This window comes from Salmo salar, chromosome 04 (assembly GCF_965601325.2).
Source record: "Salmo salar chromosome 04, fSalSal1, whole genome shotgun sequence".
NCBI classification, from domain to species: domain Eukaryota; kingdom Metazoa; phylum Chordata; class Actinopteri; order Salmoniformes; family Salmonidae; genus Salmo; species Salmo salar.
The window spans coordinates 87,036,853-87,054,106 of record NC_138294.1 but is presented as its reverse complement, the minus strand read 5'-3'; the positions used below and the strand labels follow the sequence as shown (position 1 = coordinate 87,054,106).

Here is a 17,254-nt window from a genome sequence, read left to right as displayed (position 1 = left end):
TTATAGTGTTACAGCTCCTCCAACCCTTCTACTGCTACTGTTTATAGTGTTACAGCTCCTCCAACCCTTCTACTGCTACTGTTTATAGTGTTACAGCTCCTCCAACCCTTCCACTGCTACTGTTTATAGTGTTACAGCTCCTCCAACCTTTCTACTGCTACTGTTTATAGTGTTACAGCTCCTCCAACCCTTCTACTGCTACTGTTTATAGTGTTACAGCTCCTCCAACCCTTCTACTGCTACTGTTTATAGTGATACAGCTCCTCCAACCCTTCTACTGCTACTGTTTATAGTGATACAGCTCCTCCAACCCTTCTACTGCTACTGTTATAGTGTTACAGCTCCTCCAACCCTTCTACTGCTACTGTTTATAGTGTTACAGCTCCTCCAACCCTTCTACTGCTACTGTTTATAGTGTTACAGCTCCTCCAACCCTTCCACTGCTACTGTTTATAGTGTTACAGCTCCTCCAACCCTTCTACTGCTACTGTTTATAGTGATACAGCTCCTCCAACCCTTCTACTGCTACTGTTTATAGTGATACAGCTCCTCCAACCCTTCTACTGCTACTGTTTATAGTGATACAGCTCCTCCAACCCTTCTACTGCTACTGTTTATAGTGTTACAGCTCCTCCAACCCTTCTACTGCTACTGTTTATAGTGATACAGCTCCTCCAACCCTTCTACTGCTACTGTTTATAGTGTTACAGCTCCTCCAACCCTTCTACTGCTACTGTTTATAGTGTTACAGCTCCTCCAACCCTTCTACTGCTACTGTTTATAGTGTTACAGCTCCTCCAACCCTTCCACTGCTACTGTTTATAGTGTTACAGCTCCTCCAACCCTTCTACTGCTACTGTTTATAGTGTTACAGCTCCTCCAACCCTTCTACTGCTACTGTTTATAGTGTTACAGCTCCTCCAACCCTTCTACTGCTACTGTTTATAGTGTTACAGCTCCTCCAACCCTTCCACTGCTACTGTTTATAGTGTTACAGCTCCTCCAACCCTTCTACTGCTACTGTTTATAGTGTTACAGCTCCTCCAACCCTTCTACTGCTACTGTTTATAGTGATACAGCTCCTCCAACCCTTCTACTGCTACTGTTTATAGTGTTACAGCTCCTCCAACCCTTCTACTGCTACTGTTTATAGTGTTACAGCTCCTCCAACCCTTCTACTGCTACTGTTTATAGTGTTAGAGCTCCTCCAACCCTTCTACTGCTACTGTTTATAGTGTTACAGCTCCTCCAACCCTTCCACTGCTACTGTTTATAGTGTTACAGCTCCTCCAACCCTTCCACTGCTACTGTTTATAGTGATACAGCTCCTCCAACCCTTCTACTGCTACTGTTTATAGTGTTACAGCTCCTCCAACCCTTCTACTGCTACTGTTTATAGTGTTACAGCTCCTCCAACCCTTCTACTGCTACTGTTTATAGTGTTACAGCTCCTCCAACCCTTCTACTGCTACTGTTTATAGTGATACAGCTCCTCCAACCCTTCTACTGCTACTGTTTATAGTGTTACAGCTCCTCCAACCCTTCTACTGCTACTGTTTATAGTGTTACAGCTCCTCCAACCCTTCTACTGCTACTGTTTATAGTGTTACAGCTCCTCCAACCCTTCTACTGCTACTGTTTATAGTGATACAGCTCCTCCAACCCTTCTACTGCTACTGTTTATAGTGTTACAGCTCCTCCAACCCTTCTACTGCTACTGTTTATAGTGTTACAGCTCCTCCAACACTCAACCCTGCAACACCATGGTTGAGGGTTCGAATCCCACGGGGATCATGACAATTTTTTTAAAGTCTGAAAATGTATGACCTCACTACCGTAAGTCTCTCTGGATAGGAACGTCTGGTAAATGACTAAAATGTATGACCTCACTACTGTAAGTCTCTCTGTAAGTCTCTCAAATGTCAATTCAAATGTTGAGGGGCGTTTTAGTTCCTGTTTCTGAGAGCGTCAGAGAGTCAGTGTCTGTCTGCTAATAATTAGCTTCTTCATTTCACGCTTGGGTTTCTGAAAGACACTCATGGGGGGTTTCTGAAAGACATTCATGGGGGGTTTCTGAAAGACATTCATGGGGGGTTTCTGAACGACACTCATGGGGGGTTTCTGAACGACACTCATGGGGGGTTTCTGAAAGACACTCATGGGGGGTTTCTGAAAGACACTCATGGGGGGTTTCTGAAAGACACTCATGGGGGGGATGGCCACTGAAAGTTGACTAGCAACAACCGAGACCTTTAAGACACCTACCATGAGAACCTACTAAATTTACCCAAACAAAATGAAAACCCACACCAAACTTAAAGACAGGAAGTAAATCAGAAAGTGGAGCAAAACTAAAAACAGGGGCGTGTGCTCACAAGAAACAGAAAAATAACTTCCATCTCACAACATGATCAACTTAAATGCGTCGAAAGCGCAGAGACCCATCGGCCTTAGGTATTAATATACAGGGCGAACTCCACGGACTGTTGCCATGTTGTGCTCAAGCATGAACTCAACCTCAACTTAACGTCCACGGCTTTATTTTATTAGCCTGTGTGTTTATGCAACTTTCAAAAATGATTCCACCAATCTGATAACCCCTCAGTGACAGAAACTCTACCACAAAAGTATATTTTGAACACTCAAAAGACCTGGGCACAGCAGAGCTTCAGAGGAAGTGATTAGAACGACTACCATACTCATGGAAAACAGTCACTTCGGCTGACACAGAGAAATGACATCGGAGATGATCTTGTAATCTACGATAGACTGTAGATTGTCTACACGATTAGAGCGTGCAAAACTGGACAACAAAATCACAAAATAATCTGTTGCAAAATCTGTTACAAGGAAGCCTTTCTTGTTGTCCAGCATCTTTACCATTAGAAGGTTACTGGTACTCTGTGTGTGGATGTATAACAGAGATCTCACCTTGAGATATCACTGTGGACACAGATTCACAGATCCAATCAAAATAGTTTGGAGCCAAGTCTGAATGCCTGGAAATATAATGAAATCCTCTGCCTACCTCTTCCTCATGTTACATTACATTTGAGTCATTTAGCAGATGCTCTTCTCCACAGCGAATTCCAGTTGTGATGTCATACCTCCTCTCCATCCTTTTCTCATCCATCACTCCTTGTTTTTATCCAGGAGAAAACCTCAATCTCTCTCATCTCTCTCCTTTTCTCTCTCTCTCTTTCTCTCACCACCCTCCCCCCTCTCTTCCCCCCCATCTCTCGCTCTGTCCCCTCCTCTCTCCCCCCCCTATCTCTCCACCCCCTCTCTCTCGTTCTGTCCCCTTCTCTCTCTCAGCACCTCTGCCTCTATCTCTCTCTCTCCAGATGAGGCCAGTCTGTCTCTGATTTGAACCATGCAATCTGTCTGTGCATTTACAGTACAGGCCATCTGACTGTCAGCATGAGCACTAAGACGGGGAATGGAGAACACTTTCCCACTGACGTGATCGCTTTGCATCGACACCATTAAGGTGAATCAAAAACATGCACACGCAGTTATGCGCACAACACACACACACACACACACACACACACACAGGGGACAACTAAGAGAGTGTGCAGGTAGATAAAGGCCTTGAGTTAGGCCATTATCATTTCAAGCTACTAAAACGTTCCACTTCACAAAGAGCTGAAAATGGTTAATGGATCATAATTGTCTCCTTTTATAAGTAGAAAGAGGGCTAACACACACACACACACACACACACCACACACACACACACACACACACACACACACACACACACACACACACACACACACACACACACACACACACACACACACACACACACACCAAACAAACACACGCTGGTCACTTACATAGTGATTATCATCATTGTCATTGTAGACCAGTTTGACCACCCCGTAGGAGCCCTGCAAAGTCACAGGAGAGGAGAGAGACATGTCAATAATGCAGCATATTCAGTCCATCTCTCTATGTTATTATAGTCTATCTCTCTATGTTATTATAGTGTATCTCTATGTTATTATAGTCTATCTCTCTATGTTATTATAGTGTATCTCTCTATGTTATTATAGTCTATCTCTCTATGTTATTATAGTCTCTCTCTATGTTATTATAGTCTATCTCTCTATGTTATTATAGTGTATCTCTCTATGTTATTATAGTGTATCTCTCTATGTTATTATAGTGTATCTCTCTATGTTATTATAGTCTCTCTCTATGTTATTATAGTCTCTCTCTATGTTATTATAGTCTATCTCTCTATGTTATTATAGTGTATCTCTATGTTATTATAGTCTATCTCTCTATGTTATTATAGTCTATCTCTCTATGTTATTATAGTGTATCTCTATGTTATTATAGTCTATCTCTCTATGTTATTATAGTCTCTCTCTATGTTATTATAGTCTATCTCTCTATGTTATTATAGTGTATCTCTATGTTATTATAGTGTATCTCTCTATGTTATTATAGTGTATCTCTCTATGTTATTATAGTGTATCTCTCTATGTTATTATAGTGTATCTCTATGTTATTATAGTGTATCTCTATGTTATTATAGTGTATCGCTCTATGTTATTATAGTGTATCTCTATGTTATTATAATCTATCTCTCTATGTTATTATAGCGTACCTCTCTATGTTATTATAGTGTATCTCTCTATGTTATTATAGTGTATCTCTCTATGTTATTATAGTGTATCTCTCTATGTTATTATAGTGTATCTCTCTATGTTATTATAGTGTATCTCTCTATGTTATTATAGTCTATCTCTCTATGTTATTATAGCGTATCTCTCTATGTTATTATAATCTATCTCTCTATGTTATTATGGTGTATCTCTCTATGTTATTATAGTCTATCTCTATGTTATTATGGTGTATCTCTCTATGTTATTATAGTGTATCGCTCTATGTTATTATAGTGTATCTCTCTATGTTATTATGGTGTATCTCTCTATGTTATTATAGTCTATCTCTCTATGTTATTATGGTGTATCTCTCTATGTTATTATAGTGTATCTCTCTATGTTATTATAATCTATCGCTCTATGTTATTATAGTGTATCTCTCTATGTTATTATAGTGTATCTCTCTATGTTATTATAATCTATCTCTCTATGTTATTATGGTGTATCTCTCTATGTTATTATGGTGTATCTCTCTATGTTATTATAGTCTATCTCTCTATGTTATTATGGTGTATCTCTCTATGTTATTATGGTGTATCTCTCTATGTTATTATAGTGTATCTCTCTATGTTATTATAATCTATCGCTCTATGTTATTATAGTGTATCTCTCTATGTTATTATAGTGTATCTCTCTATGTTATTATAATCTATCTCTCTATGTTATTATGGTGTATCTCTCTATGTTATTATAGTCGTATCTCTCTATGTTATTATAGTGTATATCTCTATGTTATTATAGCGTATCTCTCTATGTTATTATAGTCTATCTCTCTATGTTATTATAGTGTATCTCTCTATGTTATTATGGTGTATCTCTCTATGTTATTATGGTGTATCTCTCTATGTTATTATAGTGTATCTCTCTATGTTATTATAATCGTATCGCTCTATGTTATTATAGTGTATCTCTCTATGTTATTATAGTGTATCTCTCTATGTTATTATAATCTATCTCTCTATGTTATTATGGTGTATCTCTCTATGGGTTATTATAGCGTATCTCTCTATGTTATTATAATCTATCTCTCTATGTTATTATGGTGTATCTCTCTATGGGTTATTATAGTGTATCTCTCTATGTTATTATAGCGTATCTCTCTATGTTATTATAGTGTATCTCTCTATGTTATTATAGTCTATCTCTCTATGTTATTATAGTGTATCTCTATGTTATTATAGCGTATCTCTCTATGTTATTATGGTGTATCTCTCTATGTTATTATGGTGTATCTCTGTTGGGTTTATCTAGTCTATCTCTCTATGTTATTATGGTGTATCTCTGTTGGGTTTATCTAGTCTATCTCTCTATGTTATTATGGTGTATCTCTGTTGGGTTTATCTCTCTATGTTATTATGGTGTATCTCTGTTGGGTTTATCTAGTTTATCTCTCTATGTTATTATGGTGTATCTCTGTTGGGTTTATCTAGTCTATCTCTCTATGTTATTATGGTGTATCTCTCTATGTTATTATGGTGTATCTCTGTTGGGTTTATCTAGTTGTATCTCTCTATGTTATTATAGTGTATCTCTCTATGTTATTATGGTGTATCTCTCTATGGGTTATTATAGTGTATCTCTCTATGTTATTATAGTGTATCTCTATGTTATTATAGTGTATCTCTCTATGTTATTATAGTGTATCTCTATGTTATTATGGTGTATCTCTGTTGGGTTTATCTCGTCTATGTTATTATGGTGTATCTCTGTTGGGTTTATCTAGTCTATCTCTCTATGTTATTATAGTGTATCTCTCTATGTTATTATGGTGTATCTCTGTGTTATTATGGTGTATCTCTATGTTATTATAGTGTATCTCTCTATGTTATTATGGTGTATCTCTATGTTATTATGGTGTATCTCTGTTGGGTTTATCTAGGTCTATCTCTCTATGTTATTATGGTGTATCTCTGTTGGGTTTATCTAGTCTATGTTATTATGGTGTATCTCTCTATGTTATTATGGTGTATCTCTGTGGGTTATTATAGCGTATCTCTATGTTATTATGGTGTATCTCTGGGGCTATGTTATTATAGTGTATCTCTGTTGGGTTTATCTAGTCTATCTCTCTATGTTATTATGGTGTATCTCTCTATGTTATTATGGTGTATCTCTGTTGGGTTTATCTAGTCTATCTCTCTATGTTATTATAGTGTATCTCTCTATGTTATTATGGTGTATCTCTGTTGGGTTTATCTAGTTTATCTCTCTATGTTATTATGGTGTATCTCTGTTGGGTTTATCTCTCTATGTTATTATGGTGTATCTCTGTTGGGTTTATCTCTCTATGTTATTATGGGAGGGGCGTATGCGTCTCTATGTTATTATGGTCTATCTCTCTATGTTATTATGGTGTATCTCTGTTGGGTTTATCTAGTCTATCTCTCTATGTTATTATGGTGTATCTCTATGTTATTATGGTGTATCTCTATGTTATTATGGCGTATCTCTCTATGTTATTATAGTCTATCTCTGTTGGGTTTATCTAGTCTATGTTATTATGGTGTATCTCTGTTGGGTTTATCTAGTCTATGTTATTATAGTCTATCTCTGTTGGGTTTATCTAGTCTATGTTATTATGGTGTATCTCTGTTGGGTTTATCTAGTCTATGTTATTATAGTCTATCTCTGTTGGGTTTATCTCTCTATGTTATTATGGTGTATCTCTCTATGTTATTATGGTGTGGGATCTCTGTTGGGTTTGGGGATATCTCTATGTTATTATGGTGTATCTCTGTGTTATTATGGTGTATCTCTGTTGGGTTTATATCTCTATGTTATTATGGTGTATCTCTATGTTATTATGGTGTATCTCTGTGTTATTATGGTGGGTATCTCTATGTTATTATGGTGTATCTCTGTGTGGGTTGGTATATCTCTATGTTATTATGGTGTATCTCTATGTTATTATGGTCTATCTCTGTTGGGTTTATCTAGTCTATCTCTCTATGTTATTATGGTGTATCTCTGTGTTATTATGGTGTATCTCTATGTTATTATAGTGTATCTCTGTTGGGTTTATCTCCAGTCTATGGGCTCTCTATGTTATTATAGTGTATCTCTGTTGGGTTTATCTAGTCTATCTCTCTATGTTATTATGGTGTATCTCTATGTTATTAGGATGGGTGTATCTCTATGTTATTAGTGGTGTGGGATCTGCTCTATGTTATTATGGTGTATCTCTGTTGGGTTTATCTCTCTATGTTATTATGGTGTATCTCTGTTGGGTTTATCTAGTCTATCTCTCTATGTTATTATAGCGTATCTCTATGTTATTATAGTGTATCTCTGTTGGGTTTATCTCTCTATGTTATTATGGTGTATCTCTATGTTATTATAGTGTATCTCTGTTGGGTTTATCTAGTCTATGTTATTATGGTGTATCTCTGTTGGGTTTATCTAGTCTATGTTATTATGGTGTATCTCTGTTGGGTTTATCTAGTCTATGTTATTATAGTGTATCTCTGTTGGGTTTATCTAGTCTATGTTATTATGGTGTATCTCTGTTGGGTTTATCTCTCTATGTTATTATAGTCTATCTCTGTTGGGTTTATCTAGTCTATCTCTATGTTATTATAGTGTATCTCTGTTGGGTTTATCTAGTCTATGTTATTATAGTGTATCTCTGTTGGGTTTATCTAGTCTATGTTATTATGGTGTATCTCTGTTGGGTTTATCTAGTCTATGTTATTATGGTGTATCTCTGTTGGGTTTATCTAGTCTATGTTATTATGGTGTATCTCTGTTGGGTTTATCTCTCTATGTTATTATGGTGTATCTCTGTTGGGTTTATCTAGTCTATCTCTATGTTATTATGGTGTATCTCTGTTGGGTTTATCTAGTCTATCTCTCTATGTTATTATGGTGTATCTCTGTTGGGTTTATCTCTCTATGTTATTATGGTGTATCTCTGTTGGGTTTATCTCTCTATGTTATTATGGTGTATCTCTGTTGGGTTTATCTAGTCTATCTCTCTATGTTATTATGGTCTATCTCTGTTGGGTTTATCTCTCTATGTTATTATAGCGTATCTCTGTGTTATTATGGCGTATCTCTCTATGTTATTATGGTGTATCTCTGTTGGGTTTATCTAGTTTATCTCTCTATGTTATTATGGCGTATCTCTGTTGGGTTTATCTAGTCTATGTTATTATAGTCTATCTCTCTATGTTATTATGGTGTATCTCTGTGTTATTATAGTCTATCTCTGTTGGGTTTATCTCTCTATGTTATTATGGTGTATCTCTATGTTATTATGGTGTATCTCTGTTGGGTTTATCTCTCTATGTTATTATAGTGTATCTCTCTATGTTATTATGGCGTATCTCTCTATGTTATTATGGTCTATCTCTGTTGGGTTTATCTAGTCTATGTTATTATGGTGTATCTCTGTTGGGTTTATCTAGTCTATCTCTCTATGTTATTATAGTCTATCTCTCTATGTTATTATGGTGTATCTCTATGTTATTATAGTCTATCTCTGTTGGGTTTATCTCTCTATGTTATTATGGTGTATCTCTGTTGGGTTTATCTCTCTATGTTATTATGGCGTATCTCTGTTGGGTTTATCTAGTCTATCTCTCTATGTTATTATGGTGTATCTCTGTTGGGTTTATCTCTCTATGTTATTATGGTGTATCTCTGTTGGGTTTATCTAGTCTTAGTAGGTGTGGAATGAATCATGTATGGAACGGAACACCTCTCAGAAATTCACCCAAGTCCCAGCCGGCTCTGCTGCTCTAAAGCATTCAGTAGTCAGAGGAAACAGGATGAGATGCTCTACCGTATGATTGAGGTTCACATCAAAACAACGTGACTCGTCCAGAGGCTTTCATAAGATAGGAGACAGACAGTACAAATAGCCTGAGGGATGATTCTTAAGCGAAACCACTTGTTGGATTAGGAGGCGGCTAATCTCTAGTGGACAGATGCACGTAACATATCATTTGGACAAATCGCGATTTCGAACCTTTTCGAATTTCAGAAGGGGAGGGGACATTTCAATTTTTTTTTTTATTTTTTTTTTACATTTTAGTCATTTAGCAGACGCTCTTATCCAGAGCGACTTACATAGACTTGCCTGTAACTTGCAAAGAGTGTGGGGTGGAGATACCATCTTGCTTCAGCTCCTCTTTCTAATATATTTTCTAACACATCTCCCCTCCTAGATTAAGAGGTAGCCAGCTAGAGAATACTATGGACCGACTGGCGCCCCAGTGGAAACCCCTATGACTCTGATATGAGCTACAGAGAGAACAGCTACTACTGAACATCTAAAAGATGATGGTCAGGCCCTTTAATGGAGATTGTTACATAAGCCTGTGCTAATTGACAAGGCAGACCCAGTCAGAGGGAGACCCAGACAGACCCAGACAGACCCAGACAGAATCAGACAGAGACAGACCCAGACAGACAGAGACAGACCCAGACACAGACAGAATCAGACAGAGACAGACCCAGACAGACCCAGACAGACCCAGACAGAGACAGACCCAGACAGACAGAGACAGACCCAGACACAGACAGAATCAGACAGAGACAGACCCAGACAGACCCAGACAGACCCAGACAGAGACAGACCCAGACAGACAGAGACAGACCCAGACACAGACAGAATCAGACAGAGACAGACCCAAACAGACCCAGACAGATCCAGACAGACCCAGACAGACCCAGACAGAAACAGACCCAGACAGACCCAGACAGACCCAGACAGACCCAGACAGACCCAGACAGACCCAGACAGACCCAGAAAGACAGATCCAGACAGACCCAGACAGACCCAGACAGAGACAGACCCAGACAGAGACAGACCCAGACAGACCCAAACAGAAACAGACCCAGACAGACCCAGACAGACCCAGACAGAAACAGACAGACACAGACAGACCCAGACAGAAACAGACAGACACAGACAGAAACAGACAGACAGATCCAGACAGACCCAGACAGACCCAGACAGACCCAGACAGACCCAGACAGACCCAGAAAGACAGATCCAGACAGACCCAGACAGACCCAGACAGAGACAGACCCAGACAGAGACAGACCCAGACAGACCCAAACAGAAACAGACCCAGACAGACCCAGACAGACCCAGACAGAAACAGACAGACACAGACAGACCCAGACAGAAACAGACAGACACAGACAGAAACAGACAGACAGATCCAGACAGACCCAGACAGACCCAGACAGACCCAGACAGACCCAGACAGACCCAGACAGACCCAGAAAGACAGATCCAGACAGACCCAGACAGACCCAGACAGAGACAGACCCAGACAGAGACAGACCCAGACAGACCCAAACAGAAACAGACCCAGACAGACCCAGACAGACCCAGACAGAAACAGACAGACACAGACAGACCCAGACAGAAACAGACAGACACAGACAGAAACAGACAGACAGATCCAGACAGACCCAGACAGACCCAGACAGAGACAGACCCAGACAGAGACAGACCCAGACAGACCCAGACAGAAAGACCCAGACAGAGAAGACTCAGACAGACAGACAGACAGACAGACAGACAGACAGACAGACAGACAGACAGACAGACAGACAGACAGACAGACAGACAGACAGACAGACAGACAGACAGACAGACAGACAGACAGACAGACAGAGAAAGACCCAGACAGACAGAGACAGAGGCAGCGCACGGATAACACCAACAGGGTTGACATAAGGTAATTGAACATGGGCTATTCCGCTCAGGGATAATATTGATTTGTCTTTGGTGTTAATCATAACAGACTGTTTAATCAATGGGAGACAGTTCGATACAACGGGGACACAATGATAAAGTAACATGCTATACCAATATCAGAAAGAGAATAATTAAATCCAGGGTGTTCTGCGTCTAGGCTCACCTTGCCGATCTCACTCTTCAGCTTGTACTGGTTCAGCTGGATACAGTCCTGCAGTAGGAAGAAGACAAGAAAGGGATGACATTTGTAAACGACAACATATGAAAGAAAGAAATCTACCCTGCGGAGAGAAATAGAACATTGGATGACTAAAATACAGGCTTGGACACATGAACAAAATGTTCTCCACCGCCTAGCTCATAGAGACGGCAGTGGTGATGTGTACGGCCACTCAATTCTGTTTACAGTCACAGATCCATCACAGAGCTGTTTAAACGGATGATTCTGAGCTCCATAGCAACCACTGATACTGCATGCACTCAACCAGGGTCAGTCAACCAGGGTCAGTCAACTAGGGACAAGGCAGAGAGAGGAGCATTGAGTAGGCAGGGCAGGATAGGAGAGAGAGAAGAGGAGAGAGAGGACAGATGGATAGACGTTAACAATTGTGAAAGAAAGAAAGAAATAAACAAAGAAAGAGGATAGCAGCCTTGCTCTGTTGGGTCGATTGAGAGAGAGAGAGAGAGAGAGAGAGAGGTAGAGTGAAGAAAGAGAGATGGACAGAAGAAAAGAAAATACACCTATCCCTCCCTACTCAGAGGACACAGCTATCCTTCCCTACTCAGAGGACACAGCTATCCTTCCCTACTCAGAGGACACAGCTATCCCTCCCTACTCAGAGGACACAGCTTTCCCTCCCTACTCAGAGGACACAGCTATCCTTCCCTACTCAGAGGACACAGCTATCCCTCCCTACTCAGAGGACACAGCAATCCTTCCCTACTCAGAGGACACAGCTATCCCTCCCTACTCAGAGGACACAGCTATCCCTCCCTACTCAGAAGACACAGCTATCCCTCCCTACTCAGAGGACACAGCTATCCCTCCCTACTCAGAGGACACAGCTATCCTTCCCTACTCAGAGGACACAGCTATCCTTCCCTACTCAGAGGACACAGCTATCCCTCCCTACTCAGGCTGGGGGGGGGGGGGGGGGGGGGGGGGCTTGGGGGGGGGCGGGCTGTAACCTGCACGTAAGCATTTATTTGGACAGTGTATACCATGTGTATCATGTACATATAACAAATGCAACTTGAAACTGTCATTGTATTATAGAAAACCTTTATTGACCCCAAAACTAGTATTGGATGCGGATAAAATGCAAAAGTAAATGTTTACTAGAGCGCATAACAAAATGAAAAGTCTTTAGCATAACGTACTTTGGATGGTTGTCCATATTGATCATGTCCGTGTTACAAATATCTGGGCATCTAGATAGATGAAAAGCTGTCTTTTAAAAAGCATATTGATGAGTTAGTTAAGAAACTGAGAATTAAAATAGGCTTCTTCTATAGAAATATGTCCGGCCTCTCGCTAAATAGTCGACGTTCCTACCATTCCTAGACCACGGCAACATCATCTATATGAACGCAGCTGCCACATCATTAAAGCTGTTAGATACCCATAGTGCACTTCATTTTATCACAGGTGACAGGTTTAGGACATCACTGTATTCTCTACCAGAGAGTAGGCTGGCTCTCTTTAACCTCACATAGGTCGATACACTGCTCTCTTTTCATTTATAAAGCTATTTTAGAAAAACTCCCGCTGTACTTAACAACATCAATAACCTTTAGACGTACGGGTTACGTTACCCGGTCTCAAAGATGGCGACTCTGGAAACTGCAAGCAGCACAAACAGATATAGTATTTGACAAAATCAGAATCATTTAAAACCCTGATTAAATTAGTAATACAATCACATATGTTGATCTAATTACGTGTGGGAATACTTGGGAACAGATTTCCTAAATTTAAATCAATTTGAGCTGATTTCCTGGTGATTTTAAAGTCTCCATTTTAGTTCTGTCCCTCACCTTGAAGTGGCCCTGCAGGAGAGAGAGGTTCTGTCCCTCAGATTAAAGTGGCCCTGCAGGAGAAAGAGGTTCTGTCCCTCAGATTAAAGTGGCCCTGCAGGGGAGAGAGGTTCTGTCCCTCAGATTAAAGTGGCCCTGCAGGAGAGAGAGGTTCTGTCCCTCAGATTAAAGTGGCCCTGCAGGACAGAGAGGTTCTGTCCCTCAGATTAAAGTGGCCCTGCAGGACAGAGAGGTTCTGTCCCTCAGATTAAAGTGGCCCTGCAGGAGAGAGAGGTTCTGTCCCTCAGATTAAAGTGGCCCTGCAGGACAGAGAGGTTCTGTCCCTCAGATTAAAGTGGCCCTGCAGGACAGAGAGGTTCTGTCCCTCAGATTAAAGTGGGCCTGCAGGAGAAAGAGGTCAATAGTTTCTTCCAACACCTTAGTGAGGGCAGAGAGACAAACCTGAGTGCACTGTGGGAGGCTGGCACCCACTTAGACAGACATTACTCCTTCATTACTGAGTACCTTAGTGAGGGCAGAGAGACACACCTGAGTGCACTGTGGGAGGCTGGCATCCACTTAGACAGACATTACTCCTTCATTACCGAGCATCGGGTGACGAGCCAATAAATAGAAGAGGGAGATGTATTGGTGCCAAAACGCTGCTCATGCTTTTTCTGCAAAGTGTGAAGGCGATGCTGTCACTGTGGTCGGAAAATGAGTAGAGAGATGGAGGGGGCAGAGTGAGAAAGAGAGAGAGACGAGAGAGAGAGAAGATAGAGAGAAAGGGAGAGCTAGAAAGAGATTCCTAATACCACTGAAACATCAAAACTATGAGACAAGGTTGTGGGTGTGGGATGCTGTCGTGGGTGTGGGATGCTGTCGTGGGTGTGGGATGCTGTTGTGGGTGTGGGATGCTGTTGTGGGTGTGGGATGCTGTTGTGGGTGTGACATGCTGTCGTGGGTGTGGGATGCTGTTGTGGATGTGGGATGCTGTCGTGGGTGTGGGATGCTGTCGTGGGTGTGGGATGCTGTCGTGGGTGTGGGATGCTGTCGTGGGTGTGACATGCTGTCGTGGGTGTGGGATGCTGTCGTGGGTGTGGGATGCTGTTGTGGGTGTGGGATGCTGTCGTGGGTGTGGGATGCTGTTGTGGATGTGGGATGCTGTCGTGGGTGTGGGATGCTGTCGTGGGTGTGGGATGCTGTCGTGGGTGTGAGATGCTGTCGTGGGTGTGACATGCTGTCGTGGGTGTGGGATGCTGTTGTGGGTGTGGGATGCTGTTGTGGGTGTGGGATGCTGTCGTGGGTGTGGGATGCTGTCGTGGGTGTGGGATGCTGTCGTGGGTGTGGGATGCTGTTGTGGGTGTGGGATGCTGTTGTGGGTGTGGGATGCTGTCGTGGGTGTGGGATGCTGTTGTGGGTGTGGGATGCTGTTGTGGGTGTGGGATGCTGTTGTGGGTGTAGGATGCTGTTGTGGATGTGGCTGAGATCATCTGACTGTCAGTGTTGTTAAAGCATCGCTGCATTGTTGGGTTTCAGGTGTTACTCTACGGATTACTGTGGTTAATCCTCGGCTTCAAAACAAGACTCCATAATTATGTTCATCCCTCTAAGATAGGGAGAGAGGAAGGGAGAGAGAGAGAAAGGGAGAGAGAGAGAGAGAGAGAGAGAGAGAGAGAGAGAGAGAGAGAGAGAGAGAGAAAGAGACGTAGTGTGAGAGCAGTGGAGTAAAGTACTTAAGTAGAAATACTTTAAAGTACTACTTTTAGGTGTCTGTACTTGACTTTTGACAGGAAAATGGTCCAATTCACACACTTATCAAGAGAACATCACTGGTCATCCCTACTGCCTCTGATCTGGCGGACTCACTAAACATAAATGCTTAGTTTGTAAATTATGTCAGAGACGGAGTGTGAGAGAGACAGAAGGAGTGTGAGAGAGACAGAAAGAGAGAGAAAGACAGAGGTAGAGAGATTGACAGAGACAGAGTGTGAGAGAGACAGAAAGAGAAAGAAAGAAAGACAGAGAGATTGTAAAATATACTGTGTCTGTAAAATGTATATAGTACAAAGAAGCCTAAGTGTTGTTGTCCATTAGTTTACTGTAATTAGAGGAGGGTGGTAGAGTTTGGGGAAAATAACAAAGGAAAATATCAATACTTTTAAAAAGTATATACACTGTATATTTACAAAAAATATATATGGGGGATGGGAAATGATGCAGACAATGACATTGATAGAAGCCACAATCTATCTGCAATATTAAAGCTGATATACCCCAGAACAAAGTCAATAAATACAAGTCAATAAGAGGAAAAGCCCCTCTCTCTCTCACCATGTCATTAAAGGTCATCCTGGTCAGTGTCACTCAGCACAGCTACAACCTTGGAGCGTCCCACATTTAACCCTATTACCCACAGGGCTTCGGTCAAAAGGAGTGCACTATATCGGGAATAGGGTGCTATTGTAGTGCATTATATCGGGAATAGGGTGTTATTGTAGTGCACTATATAGGGAATAGGGTGCTATAGTAGTGCACTTTATAAGGAATAGGGTGTTATAGTAGTGCACTATATAGGGAATAGGGTGCTATAGTAGTACACTATATAGGGAATAGGGTGCACTTTGAGACACATACCCTCTGGTCTCTGAGAAGCTGACAGCCGGAGGCAGACAGAACCTTTAATTAATCCTCTTAAAAGTAAAGTCCCATATTTGGGGACCCTATTAGATTTTTTTGTATTCAATTCAGTCTGGTATGAGAACCATATATGGGCATACGAATATATACACTTTGGAGAGGTTGAAAGTACACTTGAATATACCCTGGATACTCCATAACACTACCGCAATGTTTGATTTAACCAGGTACACGTGTTTAGCAGATGTTATTGCGGGTGTAGCCAAATGCTTGTAAAGGGATGACAAACATCTAATAGCACTACAATGATCTAATTTACAGACATATGCCACTTCAGCGAGGTTTAGAGACATTTGGAAACGTGACCACACCTGACATCACTTACTAAAACATCTTCCCATTTCTAGTTGTTAGGTCTATCAATACCATTTCTAGTTGTTAGGTCTATCAATACCATTTCTAGTTGTTAGGTCTATCAATACCATTTCTAGTTGTTAGGTCTATCAATACCATTTCTAGTTGTTAGGTCTATCAATACCATTTCTAGTTGTTAGGTCTATCAATACCATTTCTAGTTGTTAGGACTATCAATACCATTTCTAGTTGTTAGGACTATCAATACCATTTCTAGTTGTTAGGTCTATCAATACCATTTGTAGTTGTTAGGTCTATCAATACCATTTGTAGTTGTTAGGTCTATCAATACCATTTCTAGTTGTTAGGTCTATCAATACCATTTCTAGTTGTTAGGTCTGTCAATACCATTTCTAGTTGTTAGGTCTATCAATACCATTTCTAGTTGTTAGGACTATCAATAGCATTTCTAGTTGTTAGGTCTATCAATACCATTTCTAGTTGTTAGGTCTATCAATACCATTTGTAGTTGTTAGGTCTATCAATACCATTTCTAGTTGTTAGGTCTGTCAATACCATTTCTAGTTGTTAGGTCTATCAATACCATTTCTAGTTGTTAGGACTATCAATACCATTTCTAGTTGTTAGGTCTATCAATACCATTTCTAGTTGTTAGGTCTATCAATACCATTTCTAGTGGTTAGGTCTATCAATACCATTTCTAGTGGTTAGGTCTATCAATACCATTTCTAGCTGTTAGGTCTATCAATACAATTTTTTTCTGATATTGTTCACATGTTGTTCAAGCCATCTGATGTGTTTCCAACTATGAGCATCAATAATTCACTTA

The 17,254-nt window shown here is 40.6% G+C and overlaps 1 protein-coding gene across 2 annotated transcripts in view; it reads right to left on the bottom strand.

The window, feature by feature from the left end:
* Positions 1-17,254, bottom strand: part of LOC106603934 (calcium/calmodulin-dependent protein kinase kinase 1) — a 156,775-nt gene that overhangs the window by 82,899 nt on the left and 56,622 nt on the right. For both annotated transcript variants that reach the window (XM_014198188.3, XM_014198189.3), the window contains exons 4-5: positions 11,558-11,605; positions 3,843-3,896 (exon numbers count right to left, since the gene is read on the bottom strand). In XM_014198188.3, the coding sequence (XP_014053663.1) occupies positions 3,843-3,896; positions 11,558-11,605 (102 nt within the window). The remainder of the gene's footprint in view (positions 1-3,842; positions 3,897-11,557; positions 11,606-17,254) is intronic.